Raw genomic sequence first — 15,260 nt, forward strand, 5'->3', positions numbered from 1 at the left:
TTGTATCATCTCAATGGCTCACCCAAGGCACTTGAAAACTAGCAAAAAAAGAGGCGAAAGAAGAGAGGCTAATCCAGAGCACAATCAATGCATCCAATACTTTATGACACTGTGAACAAACTGATGTTCACTATTGTTGGTTCATTAATTAGAAACTATGCTATTATTCGTGTACATATAGTCCCAAGCCCCCAACACCGCGCAGTGCGAAACATACAAGCCGAACGAATGAAATGGTATCATGCAATATTCATAAGAAGTTTGAGCTCGCGGAGGGATGTAGGTTTGATGAGGTATTTGTTGATGCCGACTGTGCTTGCTTGTTGCTGGAAGCCGGTTGAAGCAACGCCGGTGATTGCCATGATGCATGATGGTGAAAGGTTGTTTTCTTTTTCGTATTCGCGGATTCTGCTGGTTGAGACGAGGCCGTCCATGACTGGCATTGAAATGTCTATTTGGGGGTTAGTTAAATGTATTGGAAGGCAGCAGAACGGCGTTTACCCATTAAGATAAAGTCGTAGTGGTAAAGTGAGCTTTTGTATTTTTCCAGTGCTATTAGTCCATTTGAGGCAGTATCGAAGCTGCAATTTATTTTTCGCATAAATGTGGCCAAAATCTGTGTAGTGTCAGCGTGTCAGAGGAAAATTTCATGCATATTTTACATGTGATGGGTGTAAGAGATCAGTCATACCTTGACGTTGATCTCATTGTCATCCACAATGAGCACGTGTACAAGATTCTTCTTGCTAGACGGCTTCGGTGTTGAAGAAGTTGATCCAGATGGGCTCGTCGCTGGTGCCGTTTGATGAACTATATTCTTTTCGTCCGAACTTGATCTAGTATTGAAGTAGCCCTCGCGTTCTTGTTCAGGGGAAAGGACCACGGGGGTAGCGCCAGGTGCAAGTATAGGAGAACTAGAGGGCTCTTGCTTTTCTCGCCACTTCATAACTTTTTCAACGGCACTGTGAATTTTCAGTGGGCCGAAACTGTGAAGCGAGTTAGCATGAACTTTTCGTACCGGCAAAGCCAACGCAAGAAAAAAGCTTACGGCTGGGAAATGCGAACGAGGTTCACCATTTTGTCATCGGTGATGAGAGGCGCATTGCCACTAAGTATGATGAAAAAGTGCAATCTGCTCTTTGTGGACAGTTCCAGGGCCAATTTTTCGTTCTCTTGCATCGCGCGGTGAAGTAAGCCTTCCTCAATAACGATTACTTCGCCGCGTGCTTTTTCAAAAGTATCAGCTAGGGAAATCTTCCAATGGAGATCGTTCATGAGGATGCTGGCGACGGTGCTTTGGATGGAAAGCTTGCGTTTGCCTTCAACGGTGAGAATTCCAGTTGGGGCTTCTTTCAAGTCAGGATATCCATTGAAACCAATTAAACAGGCATGAATTGGATCGATCGGGACTTGTTCTGTTCTTGTTGTTGTTGTTGATGATAATGGCCTGATATTGAAGTTCGGGCGAGATTCAAGATACTGCACCGGAATATAAACCTCGGCTTGTGTACCGATTCCAACCTCACTCCGCACATTGATGTGGCCCCCGAGAGATGTGACCAATTGGTGGACGATGCTAAGTCCTAGCCCAACACCTTCTGATAGTGGGTCCTCTTGGGAGAAGGGGACGAACAGTTTGTGTTTGATAAAGTCTGCCGCAATGCCACGGCCAGTATCGGTAATAGAGAGATGCATCAGTGGTGACCTTTCAGAACGACCCTTCACTTTCGATAGCGCCACCTCAATAAATCCAGCAGATGTCCATTTCATTGCATTCCCAAGGAGGTTCATCACAATTCTTCTCCATGCACCCGCCAGAGACCGAATTCTCCAGGTATCGGAATGGTCGATTCGAATAACAACTGACATCTGGTCTTGGTGGCCGAAATGAAGGTCGATTAAACTTCCTGAATCCACGCTCGAGGACCTCCGCTCTCTAACGGCTCCGACATGCTCGGAGGCCTTTTGTCCGGTGTACTGAATGTTTGCAACTTCTTCGACCAATTGACTGATATCGAAATCAGAAATAAGGTTCACTGTTTCACCTTCGGCAGCGGCCACATTCAGTAGATTTGTCTGTCTAAGATTGTTGATCTTGCAGAAATCCAGCCTATGAACCGATTAGTGGAAATGTAGAAATCATGGGCTAAATCTGTACTCACATATGATTCGTCGTGTCAAGTAAAGTCAAACCAGATCTTTCGATCATGCCCACCATCTCCTCCTGTGCGGAGCCGAGAGAAGTTCCATGAAGTAGTTCAGCACTTGCCAAAATGCCATGCAGCGGAGAACGAAGCTCGTGGCTGACCGAGGAGATAAAGTCGAATTTTGATTTTTCGGTGCTACCCCAATTGATTCGACAAATCTCCGAGATGATGGCATCTCCGAAGACTTTGAAATAGTGCAGTTCCTCTGGCCCGAGTGCCCGGTAGCTACTTGTGGTCCATACTAGGATTCCGGAAAGCCAACGGAACTTGTTCCAGTCCCACAAAGGAAGGAAAATAGCACATTTGGCACCAGGAAGACGTTTTGCGAGCTGATTTGTGATAGACTGTGTTTTAGACGATTCTGGTCCCGATTCCAAAATTTCAGTGAAGGAACACGACTGGTAGTCTTCTTCGGAATCCAGAGTCGCATCTTCCAGACTCAGGATTTGGCCTTGAGGGTAAGCTCTGAGGAGTCGATGCAGCAATCCCTTTGGTATGATAGGTTGATGATGCAATCCCGCGTCTCCTTTGAATGGTGTTTTAAGGGCGCAACTTAACATGTCGCTCGGCTGGTCAAATTCCTGAGAGACAACACACGGCAGTCCAAGGGGATTAGAAAGCGGCGCTATTGGGAAGCCTGTATCCGGTGTTGGTCTTGAGGGATCCCATTTTTCGGTTGTTTCTGGTGTGCTAGAAAAATAGGTTAGAAAAGTAAATAAATAGCAGGGGTATCGGCACTGACAATGCAAAGTTTGTCGGGCAAGCGTCTAGACACACGACTCCATCTAGATCCATGGACTCCCGAAGCAAAAGACTCGCACGAGAATAAATTGTTGCAAGGCGTTCCGACACAGGACTGATTTCGTTGAATGATAAATCTGAAAAGTCTTTTTCGATATTTTGAACGGGAGTTGCTTCCTCCTCTGTTTTCAAGGCATCCCCCAGCGTCTTTTCTTCTCCAGGACTCACAATTACCGGCCGATCGGAAAGACCTGAGTGCAGAGAAGATGGATCGGTCTCCGATGATTGGTCCGGCAAGAAAAACATAGATTCCTCTGCTGTAACTGTCGACGAAGAAGATTGTCCAGAGTTCTGTATGATAGTTGATGTTGATGATTGTTCGGGGCTGTGAACATCAACCTGGGGCGTGTCTATGTCGCCCGGCGGCGTAAAATGAAGTGGCTCCGCGCCGCTCTCTGATTCAGCTTTTGGTGAAACATTAGCTGCACTGACACTTGATTGAAGAAGGCCATTATTCGAGACTTCTGTTGGATCAAAATCTGCATGTTCTTTCACAAAGCTGGTTAGTCCCTTGACCAACTTCTCGGCGCGAGTATGGGCCTGGGCAATTCGAACATTCTCCAAGTGCTGACCAATAGCATCGGCGACTTCCTGGAGGTCTCCAATCTCCTCATCGCCAAACACTTTGCGTGGTTGATCATCCACTACACAGTAAGAGCCCAGCACATACCCCGTGGCACTGTACAGAGGGACCTCGGCATAGAAGCGCATGAACGGCCATTCTCGAACATATGGTCGGTCCTTAAAGCAATCCTCCGCCCTGAAATCCCTAATAATATAGCGAGTACGGTTTGCCGTCACATTTCCCGATTCGATATCGTTGGGTTCGCGCCCCGTGAACAATCGGATCGTATGGGGACACACGCCCCACACCAGATCGAGAGACCGTGCTCCGAGGTAGATGCCATCGTTTGGGAGATGTCGGTTCTTGTCGCGCAGAGAAACCGATGCCGTCGCTTCGGCGATGATATGCTGAAGTTCGCCGTCGATAATCGAAACAAAGGATCGATTGCAGTTGAAGCGATGGACGCCGAGTTGCGCCAGGGCGGTCAGGGTGATATCCTTGGCCAGCTCGCAGCTCGCCGGCTGCTCGTCTCCTTGCGGCGCAGCCAGGCCATCCTCCTCTCCTGCATCTGGTGTCGGCAGTGATCGAGTCACTGTGCAGTAATACCTGTGGCACTGATCATCAGTAAAGAGCGGGATACGGGCGGAACGCCACATGCCTTGATAAATCGCGGATCCGCTCACGCTCCTCCTCCTCTACTGGATCAAAATGAAAGGCTTGATTGCCTGCCATGATTTAGAAGATCATCCGGAGATCAAACACTTGAATAAAAAACAGCCGTTGACAACCCCCCATGGGCGGGGCACGTGAAGACACTAACCCAGGTTGTGCATATAGAGCTCTCCACTCCGGACTGTTCATTGGCTTAACAGAAACTTATCCGACGTTCATGAGACGGGAAGAACAGCCGATATCGATTCTAGATGCCTTTTTTGTTATATTAAACGGCCTATCAGCTACCAGTATTTGCTTTTGTTCTGACTAGTCAGCTGTCAGATTACATTTGGCTAGAATCTTCTTTTTTGGTTCTATTTAATGTACTATTTGGCTATCTCAAATTCTTGCGCAGGCACATGAGACTAAAGCTGCAGCTTGGTCGGTGCCCCATTCGATTTGGTCTAGCTTGCTGCTTGTATGGAGAAACGTTCAGGGTCAAAGCCCTGATCTAAGTGCTTCCATTTCCTTCCGCATAGTCTTGACATGCTGGATATACCGCCTTGGGGTATTAAATTGACACAATGTCTCATTTTTACTCCCGTGCATGAGAAGCAGCATGCATAGCTAGCGGTTACCCCATCAACTAATGCTTTTGCACAATGTTGAATCTGATATGTTCGCTTGTGGGTTCTATGCTCACTCCGACTAAAAGGAAATTACATCTTGTACATTGACCTTGTCTCATGTGATCCCTTGTTTTCAACCTTCTTCCATGATTTCATTTCTCATATGAAGACCAGTTTTAGATACAACTCCAACAGTGGCAGATAAATAACAAGGAAATCCCGGACGGAAAGAATCTCCAGGTCATCTAGACTCAATTTTGGGCTTACTCCTGGTGGGCTTTGGTGTCTTTTTGCCGATATCTTCCCGAACCGAGTAACAGGACTCTACCGTTAGATTGACATTCCTTGTTCCCAGTTATGTTTTTCACATCAGAGTGTCGGTGGTTTGATTTAGCCAAATGGTCATTGACTAAATCGAGTCAAAATGAGTTACCCATTCACTTTTTATACATTTAAGGGTTAATATTGTTTAAGTGCCAGATTATCTGAAAATCCGAACTGAGGGTACAAGGAATGATTCAATGTCCATCAAATATGTCCTATACATGAATACGAACACATCATTCTCTGTCTTGTGGGAATGTTATGAGGATCTATTGTTTTCGCTCCACGCACTGAATATCGCGTCGTCGTGGTAGATATTCGTAGAATGCAACCCTTTTGTTGGAGGTATTTGATAACACTTTTTCTAATTTGTAAGGGTAGAACATGATCTTAATGAATGGATTTTCTCATAGCCCCAGCAGAACACAATTAGATGGACATATTTCATGTTGATCTCCATTGTCACTTCTAGCAGGCCCTCAACCAAGCCTCAGGAAATATCTTTAGAAAAACAAACAAACTCGTCTTTTAAGCAAAATCAAACATCCCAATGCTCAAGGAAATTTGGAGAATCGTTTCCACCATGGTCCATGTTTTTCCTGTGGCGTTTCAATCGGATTGCTTCCAGCGACCGCTGCTTCTTTTGAGCGTACCACTTACTGTTTGTCCTTTTCACTTGGCAGGGAGAAGTAGGCATCTGCTTTCTTTAGGAGATAAGCAGGAGTTTTGCTCTGCAATGACTCATCAAGAAAATCATCCATCTGCTGTTCTGTAGTCTCTGTATCCTCAAATCCTCTCGCCATAGCACAGCAGTCGCAGGCAGTAGTGCAGTAGCCAGCACCAATTTGACTGTCAGCTGTGAGATGATGCTTCGTACAGCAATCATAGTTGCGACTGCACCAGCCATCCTGCTCGGCGCAGTCTTCAATCAACTCTTTTTGCATGTACCAAGCTGGATCATGTCGCAATAAATTATGTGTTTCCTTCACAGAACAGTCGGGGAAGTCAGACACACGAGCCCAGAGCCACCTGTGTTGAAATATTTCGCTCTTCATGAGCTTCTCTAGCCCTGCTGGAATAGTGTTGTTCTCGGTCCGATTTTGTAAAATAGCGTCGCCTCTGTCCTCGGCTCTGGCTCTCTTTGGAAGCAAAATATCTTTTTGGGTAATGAACCATACTTTGCGCTCAGTCATAATTATGTTGATAACACGTTGGCGGTGGATATTCTAAACTTGCCAATGCTGGGATCCCGATGCCACACGTACGTTCCACTGCATATGACTAACGACACTGACCGTGGTAGCTTCCTGTTTTGATAGACCCTTGTACACTGAAGATGCATTAGCTACTGGGATCAGTCCGTTGTTGAGATATAGATGGAGAAACTTGTCAATGATAGAGCTGCTGCTGGTCGTGCATCAGTCATGCGGAAGCTTGAGTTTCAAGAGTCGCGGCCAAAAGTGGCCCAGCGCCAACTAACTTCACACTAGTATGCATGATAGGTTTTTCACCGCACTAACTAACTAGGAGATGATTGGAAAGGTCTTTAATATTTTATGATCATGAAGACATCATGATACTGGTAGCAAAAAGTCCAAACTGCTTGAGCACTATTCTTTTCTGTTCTTCGCAGACTTATACATGCTATTCAGGACTTTACGTCTCTTGGGGTAGCCTAAGTTTTGCCTGAGCTAGACATTCCCTTTAAATGTTTTATAAAAATGTAAGCTCTCAATACTCTCAATATAGAACATAGGCTACCGTGGTGGCTGCTCTAGAGTAAAGTAGTTCTCCTTTTAGGCATATGAATTTCCGGCGTCGATGTACCCGACACACCTAGTCCCCTAGAGCATGGCTTGACCAGCCCCATAGTTTGAATCTTCAGGATAAGTGCTTGAACGCTGGTTCATCAGCATATCTCTGGCACTTACGCAATCCCAATCTTCATTGCAGAAGTTCTCCTTTGTCTCATCCAGCCATCTCGTTTCTTCAGAATACAGTCGCCTTTGGGCCTCTGCATTACATTGCGCCACGGTGAATGTCGATTCTCGCGTTCGGATTACAATATCACTAAGAGATATAAATGTTGGTGTCGTGGGTACGCCCATTCGCGTTCCATGGAATATTACCAGAGATTGTCAATACGAGGCAGCGCCGTGAAAATTGCTTTCAAGCAATGAATGCGGGGCCATCACCAAGCATAGTCGCCCGGGCTAATATTCCAGCAGTCGAGGCAGAGCTGCAGATTGGAATCACCTTTAGCGGTGCCCGAGGCCACACTGTCGCCAATAGTCCGTTATCCTCTTCAGAGGTATCAGGAATGGAGATCAAAACTCCGGAAGACTGAAAGGCCGCGACCGTTGTAAAGAATGAAGCATGCTGGTAAAATAGGGAAGGCTTTCTAGTTGCAGTCCTACGTGGGCGCCTCAGACATCCAGGACGCCTCAAACTCGAACAGGGCTTGAAGAAAATGCTGCTCGGCGGGAGGCTCGAATCATCGCATGGGGCGCTGGTAACAGCCTTGGAAGAAAGATCGCCCGTGAAGAGGTTAGTGGCTGAACGACCTCTTGAGACAATAGACTTTCCAATGATAGCGAGAAGACCAACGAGGTCGAACTTCTAGTCGCTGCGTGGTTCGGGGAATTTGAGACCCATGTTGAGCAACCTATGAGCATCAAAGATAGGCTATCTTTTGGAGAGTCTCAAAGATAACACAAAAATATTATGCCGCGCATATGTGAAGGATGCTTATAAACAACTGCTAACCACGGGTGGAAGTGGGGTCTTAACTGAAAGAGGCGGTGTGGGCTGAATACGAACTGGTATTTATATCAACCAAAACGCCAGTATGTCTATTTCGATATAGACTCCACCTATTACATGGAAGGTCATTCGCTAATTGTGCCAAGCTTTAAGTTTGCAGCGGAAGTGTAGAGTGGGAATGGGAGAAGGGTTGTCCCGCAGAGCCTCACGCTAACGGGGCTACAATGTGTGAATTCAAAGTTGATCAGCGAGTCTAGGTCCATCCATTGTCTTCTCGGCGCTGGTTTCAGTCTTTCTAGAGGGTATTTGTGATTCTGCACATAGCTCACTTGTCTGCTTCTGTTCTGACCATATGTTTTACATATTGCCAAAAGTAATATTGCACAATAGCTCAAAGTCTTCATTGGCTTTGGACACCTTGGAACAATCTCCCTTTCCAATCTATAATATATAGCGAGTCAGCTCCTAATTGTTTGAGTAATTACGAAATACGAGGATGGTTATTGAGGCTTGTTGCGTCTCGTATAGGCCCCCTGAATTAAGACCCAGATTCCGTAGAAATATATAATCAGAACAGCACCACAGTCAGGATACCCGGCATTGCTTCTATAAGGGTTGTGTCTGAGTTCTCAACTACACAGTATATATCTTCGAGAGCAAATCCCACCTCATACATCGTAAATGTTTAACAGCAATTTTTACTTGCTCATTCTGAGATATCGCGAGTTTCGTATTCTCAACCTGCTGATGCTCGCTCTATACTTCGTTTGATACAGTAAAGACCGTAAATCAGTTCACAGTGCTATGAGTTTATTTACAAAACCATCGAAAGAAGTGTACCATTCCATGCATTATTTGTTCCCTAACTTGGCCAGCCTCTCCTTTATGCCCTCTTCAGAGTACTTCGGGTGACTTAATCAGATCATATGAAAGTACGGGGCGTGAAAAAACTTATGTCCTCTATTGTGCACTCCTGAATATGGTCGTTCACTACTTCGTATGACCATGAGACAAGTATTTACCAAAAGAATTGATAAACTCAATTCATTTTGCAATAGATTACATATCCAAGGCAAATATGCGTGTACTCTGTCCTCAAGATTGCATGGTGCACGGTCCAAAGAAAAGAAACGCGCTGTCGGTTCAAGCCGCCAATATCATCAATAAATACTGTTAAGTCAACAATGGAATGCTCAATTGTATCAAAATTCAATACACATCTAAAAGTATTCCAAATCAATGGGGGAGGATGAAGCACAGAGTATGAGCTTGTTCCTGGCGAGTGGGTCGGTCTCGTTCCCACTCGCTCTCGGTCTCGGTCCCGTCTTCGGTATATCTCTTCACAGCCTCGTTCTTACTAGTTAATTTCGCTCTCGCTTTCGCTCTCCCACTGTCCCATATCTCAGACCCCGGATTTCAATACATCCGTGAGGAGTTCCTGCAGCTAAAAAGCCCGAGACATGACTAGTCTACTCCACCCCAAGCTATGGCCTGTCTATATTCTCCATTAGGCGAGATCGACCCTTGGACAGGTCTTTGGCTACCCCGGCTTGCTCCACCACAATATGGTCCCTGCAGATTATAGCTCGTGGAAATTTGTTCCTGTTCGTTCCTCGGAGTTGTCTTCAATTTCTATCCGAGCTTTCCGTCGTCTTTCTCTTTCCCGATCTGGAACCTGAGTCGTCGATCTCTATCTGTTGACATTAGAATTCGCCCATTATCCGGCATCACAACACCAAAACAAGGAACAAATAACTAGTTCGCCCTTGGCTAGACTCTATCGTATTGTGGACTATCGTATTCTAAGTTCAGAATGTGAGCTCATGCATAGGGGCCCTGCGCCTCTCTGTGCAGATATAAATGAGCTCTTCCTCTTCTGGTAGAGTATTTTATCTTTATCCAGAGCCAGTCTTCCATTCTACTTCATAATATCCAAACATTCTTTCATAATGAAGGTCACCAACATTGCCCTCGCCGGCGCTACTCTCGGCCTTGCCAGCGCTACTCCTGTTGTGAAGCGTGACATCAGTGATGGTAAGTCATTTCCAAAGACTCCATTGATCAAATACTGACTCTTCTCTTCTACTTAGCTGACATCCTCAACTATGCTCTGACCCTTGAGCACCTCGAGGCCACGTTCTACGCTGAGGGTCTCAAGAACTATACCCAGGAAGACTTTGTCAAGGCTGGCATGCACGATCCCTTCTACGCCAACATTCAGGAGGTTGCTTCCGATGAGAAGTCTCACGTGGATTTCCTCACTTCTGCCTTGAAGGGTATGTCTACAATATTCGAGGATGACCATTTTATACTAACAAGTATCTAGCTGCCGGTGCCTCTCCCGTCGCGGCCTGCACCTACAACTTCCCATCCACCGATGTGAACAGCTTCCTGGCTCTCGCCAGCGTCCTTGAGGGTAAGCATCTCAGTTTCTTCTCGATTACAACTCAAACTAACCCTCTCAGGCGTCGGTGTCAGCGCCTACCTCGGAGCCGCTGCCTCCATCATGAACGATTCCTACCTCACAGCCGCCGGCAGCATCCTGACCGTGGAAGCCCGCCACAGCGCCTACCTGCGCGCCTCCCTCGGCGAGAAGCCCTACGCCCAGGCCTTCGACAATCCCCTTGACTTCAACGAGGTCTACACCGTGGCTTCCCCCTTCATCGTTTCCTGCCCCAGCAGCAACGGCGCCCTCCCCGTGAAGGCTTTCCCCGCTCTGACCATGAGCGACATGAGCGCCGTGATGACCGGCTCCAAGGTCAGCCTCATGGCTGGCTCCGGCTTCGACATGAGCGCGAGCGACATCATGGCCGCCTTCATCACCGTCACCGGACCCGTCTGGGCACCCCTTGAGTCGATGGGTGATGGCAAGTTCACCGTCACCGTCCCTGAGGGCGTTGCTGGACAGAGCTACGTCGTCCTCACCAAGGGCAACAAGATGGCCACTGATGACAACATTGTTGCTGGTCCCGCTATCGTTGAGGTAAACTAGAGTCGAAGTCGGTAGGCTTCTCTGTCTTACCACATTCATGTGCAGAGCTGATTTTGTTTATTAGGTTGGAAAGAAGGGTGCTAAGGGTAACATGATGGGCATGGGTATGGGTAATGGCATGGGCAAGAAGAACATGACTATGTCTTCGCCTTCGGCTATGCCTACCCGTGCTTCTACTTCTTCCATGCCCTGGAGCAGCACTTCTGCGACCGCTGCGGCCTCTTCTTCTCCTGTCTTCAACGGTGCGAAGAAGATGTCGGGTAGCATTATTGGTGTTGTTGGAGCTGGTGTTTTTGCTGCTGCTCTTATGTGAGTGGCCGGGAAGTAATTTCCAGACTGTACATCATTGGGTGGCTCAGTTTTATGTTCTTAGTAGTGTATCTCGGGATTATCACTACTGTTCTAGTTTAATTCATATCCAAACATTATCATTGTCTCAAACATGACCTATAATTATCCCCATTTCAAATATCTCCTCTATCACATTCCTAAATAACATAAATACAGACAACCTTGGGAATAGATGGCGCCTAAGTATAGCACGTCACATGACCACATCGTAAAATCACCACTCAAACACAAACTCCCTTGCATCAAAACACCCATCAGTGTGCATGATTGGCCTCGGCATGTTTGACTTCCACCATGCCCCCTCTCCGCGCGCACACCAAATCTCGCAACGGGTGCGATCAGTGCAGGAGTCGGCGGGTCAAATGTGATGAGCGGGGTCCACCGTGTTCAAACTGCTCGACACGCGAGTTAGAGTGCACGTACTTGAAAGTCGCCGCTGCACGCGGCCGCGCGACCAACTCCACACGACGCCCGAGTTCCGACCCGGCGCGATCGCTGTCAGGTGGTTCGCCGGCGGTCTCCCCCGGCGCGCTGCCAGCTGTTGCAAACTCGGTTTCGGTTTCGGCTTCGGTTTCGGCTTCCGGGTCAACTGCTATCCAGCCGAACACGTTTGGCATTGATAATCTGGAATTGATGCATAAGTATTCTACGGAGACTTATCAGAGTCTTTGTGTTAGTGATTCTGAAATCACGGTTTGGCGGAATACCGTGCCGAGGCTTGCTCTTAAGCATGATTACTTGATGAACGGCATTCTGGCGTTGGCGTCTATGCACATTGCCACGTCAGCTGAGCCGGCCGATGCGTTACTTTATCATGATACTGGGCTGCAGTATTACAATCGGAGTCTGACGCCATTTCGAAATGCGATCGATACTATCTCGCCGAGGAACTGTGATGCTGTTTTTGCACATTCGATTGTGATGATTGCTATCAGTATCACTGCGCCCAGACTTACCGCTACAAAGGATGAGTGCTCGAGTATTACCGAGAATATCGTGATCTTGTTCGAGTTACTGCAGGGCGTGAAGAAGATCCTGCAGGTCAGCCAGTCATGGATTAAACTCGAGCTGTTCTCGCAGGGTGCTTTCTGGAAGAGTGAGCCTGCAGAACTTGATCCGGATACTGAGGCTGCGCTCACGCTACTATCTGCATTGAACGATGAAGTAATGATTGGGATTTACTCGGATCAACATCGCATCAACAAACAAGTCATCGCCCATCTCCGCCATTGCTACGGGAAATTCGCACGCTCCCCAGATCCAGCCCCAGTCCTCGCCTGGCTCGCAGCCGTCGAGAAAGACTTTGTCGACAGTCTCAGATGTAGACAACCATTCTCCCTCCTCATCCTCATGTACTGGGGTGTCCTCCTGAAAGAGCTCGACGGAAAGCGCTGGTGGGCAAAGAACTCAGGCAACGCCCTCGTCTCAGAATTATATCTTGCCTTGAGATCCGGAGATCCTAGATGGGACAATGCCCTAGCATGGGTACAGCGCAAAATGGCGCTCTGAGAAACTGGTCAGAAGTTTAGGGTCCTTCGCTGTCCCGGGTAAATGTATTAGGGAGTCAGCATTCGGCGTCTGGGCACACATGTACAATAGCATAAAAGCGAATCAGAATGATTTTCCATACAACACGGTCATCCCTCGAAGTGAGTGTACCCTTTGATACATTATTTGTGTCTTGGCATCTCTTTTCATCTATCTATTTTTTTAGTCTCTTTTGGCCCATTTTTAAGCGCAGTGGATTGATTATCTAGATCAAAGGTGTGAGGGTCTCTTGTATTCTTGGCGAGTTGTCGGGGGCCCCGGACTAACAAATATTTACGTCATACATCGGGCAGAGCTTAAGTAGTTGCTACACCCATATACATTATTTCAATCTATCCAAATCAAAGATCCAAGTCGGCATAGTACTAATTTTTCAACCAAGCATCCAACCTCTACCAATTTCAAAATGCCCTCCGACCCACCCAAACCACCAATATCAAACGCAACCCACGGCCTAGTCGGCACCCTAAAACCGTGCACAATCCCCTCAATCAACAGCACACATCCAAACCAAAAAGCATGGAACGCCGAATCCTACACCTTCCTCGAAGAGGACTGCCCCCAAACCGCAAACCCAACCCTCTGGCAGCAAAGCCACCTAACATCAATAAATGGCCTCTTCGAAGTCACAGCAGGCGTCTACCAAATCCGCGGCTTCGACGTAGCAAACATGACAATAATCGAAGGCGACACAGGAATATTAGTGGTCGACCCATTGACCTCAACGGAAACCGCTGCGGAGGCGTTATCCCTGTACCGCAGTGTCCGCGGCGAAAGACCCGTTTCAGCGCTTCTGTATACACATTCATCCATCGACCATTTCGGCGGTGTGCAGGGGGTTTTGCCTCCGGAGGAAGGAGTCAAATATAACATTCCGATTATTGCGCCTGAAGGGTTTATGGAGGCTGTGACGAATGAGAATAACTTTGTTGGGAATGCTATGGCCAGGCGGACTATGTTTGTTTATGGGAGTTCGCTTGCTCGGGATGCTGGGGGTACTGTTGGGTGTGGGATTGGGAGTTCTGTTTCTACGGGGTGTTCTTCGTTGATTCCGCCGAACATTTTAGTGAAGCATAACGAGGAAGAGAGGGTTGTTGATGGTGTTAGGATTGTGTTTCAGCTTGTGAAGGGGGATGGGGTGGCTTCTGAGATGAATTGTTATTTCTCGGTGCAGCGGGCGCTTTATTTTTCTGAGTGTTTGGTTCAGGGGTTGCATGCTGTTTCTTCGTTGAGGGGTGGGACGGCTGTTGATGTTAAGGGTTGGTCGAGAGTTTTGGATGAGGCTTTGGTGCTGTTTGGGGAGGAGGCTGAGGTTCTTTGTCTCGGGCATACTTGGCCTGTTTGGGGGACAGAGGAGATTGAGTTGGTTGTTGCGAGCCAGAGGGATTTATATGCTTATTTGCATGATCAGACTGTCAGGTTGATGAATCGCGGTATGAATGGGGTTGAGATTGCTGAAGTTTTGGATTTGCCGGTCGGTTTGCAGGATACCTGGCATGCGCAGGGCTTCTATGGCTCTGTCAGCCAAAATGTGAAGGGCATTTATCAGCGGTATATGGGGTGGTTTGATGGTGATGCTGCACGGCTGTGGGAACATCCGCCTGCTGAGAATGCGAAGAGATATGTGTTCGCTATGGGTGGTATTGACAAGGTGATTGACAAGGCTGAACACTTTGTTCACGAGGGTGATCTTCGCTTTGCTGCTACGTTACTCGGCCATGCCGTCTCTGCCGATCCCATGCATGCTGAAGCCAAAGAATTCCTAGCAGGGGTGTATACGAGTCTCGGATTTGGGGCTGAGAATGCCACCTGGCGAAACTATTATCTATCTGCGGCTCAGGATCTGGGAAGAATCCCCGGTTTGCAGACCAAGACTCTGGGTTCTGGAATGAAAATGGGCCAATCAGTGGATCAGTGGTTTGATCTATTGGCCATTCGATTGAATGGGCCCAAGGCTGGGACTGAGTGCTTCGCTATTGATGTCCATGTTATCGACGAGCAGAGATGGTGGCGGATCAATCTAAGCAACGGAGCGCTGACCTACAGGAGTGCGCTTGCACAAGATGGATTTAGTGGCGTTTCAGGCTTGACGCTTATTCTACAGAAGAAAGAGTTATTCGCCGTGCTGGGTGGCGTTTGGCTGCAGCATGCACAATCGGGCGATTTGGGATTATTGGAGAAATTGTTGTCATTGATCGAAGACTAGGGGTGCAATCATGTACATTCCCAAAATTGCGGCTACATTGATCTATAACCTCTCTCCGCAAATCAACTTTCAGTCCGAGGTCCGCGGGGTAAGTCTAAGCCCCAAACTGTTAGGCCCGCTGTCATCTCGGGGTGTATCGAGCTAGTTGCTAGAGTGCAAGCCAAGCGAGTAGAATTGAGAAACGGTTTGACCTCCCAAGATTCACCCCGCTCCAGAACTG

General features: G+C 47.6%; 5 protein-coding genes across 5 annotated transcripts; 3 read left to right on the top strand and 2 right to left on the bottom strand.

The window, feature by feature from the left end:
* Window positions 1-239: 239 nt before the first annotated feature.
* N7508_008138 (hybrid sensor histidine kinase/response regulator) lies at window positions 240-4,305 on the bottom strand (the record flags this gene model as incomplete). Its single annotated transcript, XM_058466202.1, has 7 exons — window positions 240-451; window positions 502-616; window positions 692-986; window positions 1,049-2,110; window positions 2,163-2,897; window positions 2,950-4,179; window positions 4,223-4,305. The coding sequence occupies 7 exons, from the start codon at window positions 4,303-4,305 to the stop codon at window positions 240-242; spliced, it is 3,732 nt and encodes a 1,243-aa protein (XP_058317530.1).
* A 1,413-nt stretch (window positions 4,306-5,718) lies between these two features.
* On the bottom strand, window positions 5,719-6,373 carry N7508_008139 (uncharacterized protein; the record flags this gene model as incomplete). Its single annotated transcript, XM_058466203.1, has 2 exons — window positions 5,719-5,839; window positions 5,922-6,373. 2 exons carry the CDS (start codon window positions 6,371-6,373, stop codon window positions 5,719-5,721), a joined length of 573 nt encoding a protein of 190 aa, XP_058317531.1.
* Window positions 6,374-9,892: 3,519 nt separating this feature from the next.
* Window positions 9,893-11,248, top strand: N7508_008140 (ferritin-like domain-containing protein; the record flags this gene model as incomplete). The annotated part of the gene is made up of 5 exons (XM_058466204.1): window positions 9,893-9,977; window positions 10,034-10,219; window positions 10,270-10,359; window positions 10,409-10,926; window positions 11,000-11,248. 5 exons carry the CDS (start codon window positions 9,893-9,895, stop codon window positions 11,246-11,248), a joined length of 1,128 nt encoding a protein of 375 aa, XP_058317532.1.
* Window positions 11,249-11,580: 332 nt separating this feature from the next.
* Window positions 11,581-12,795, top strand: N7508_008141 (Zn(II)2Cys6 transcription factor domain-containing protein; the record flags this gene model as incomplete). Its single annotated transcript, XM_058466205.1, has 1 exon — window positions 11,581-12,795. One exon carries the CDS (start codon window positions 11,581-11,583, stop codon window positions 12,793-12,795), a length of 1,215 nt encoding a protein of 404 aa, XP_058317533.1.
* A 445-nt stretch (window positions 12,796-13,240) lies between these two features.
* Window positions 13,241-15,040, top strand: N7508_008142 (alkyl/aryl-sulfatase; the record flags this gene model as incomplete). The annotated part of the gene is made up of 1 exon (XM_058466206.1): window positions 13,241-15,040. The coding sequence occupies one exon, from the start codon at window positions 13,241-13,243 to the stop codon at window positions 15,038-15,040; it is 1,800 nt and encodes a 599-aa protein (XP_058317534.1).
* Window positions 15,041-15,260: the final 220 nt, after the last annotated feature.

This window comes from Penicillium antarcticum, assembly GCF_028974205.1.
Source record: "Penicillium antarcticum strain IBT 31339 chromosome Unknown utg000008l_segment0_segment0, whole genome shotgun sequence".
Lineage (NCBI taxonomy): Eukaryota > Fungi > Ascomycota > Eurotiomycetes > Eurotiales > Aspergillaceae > Penicillium > Penicillium antarcticum.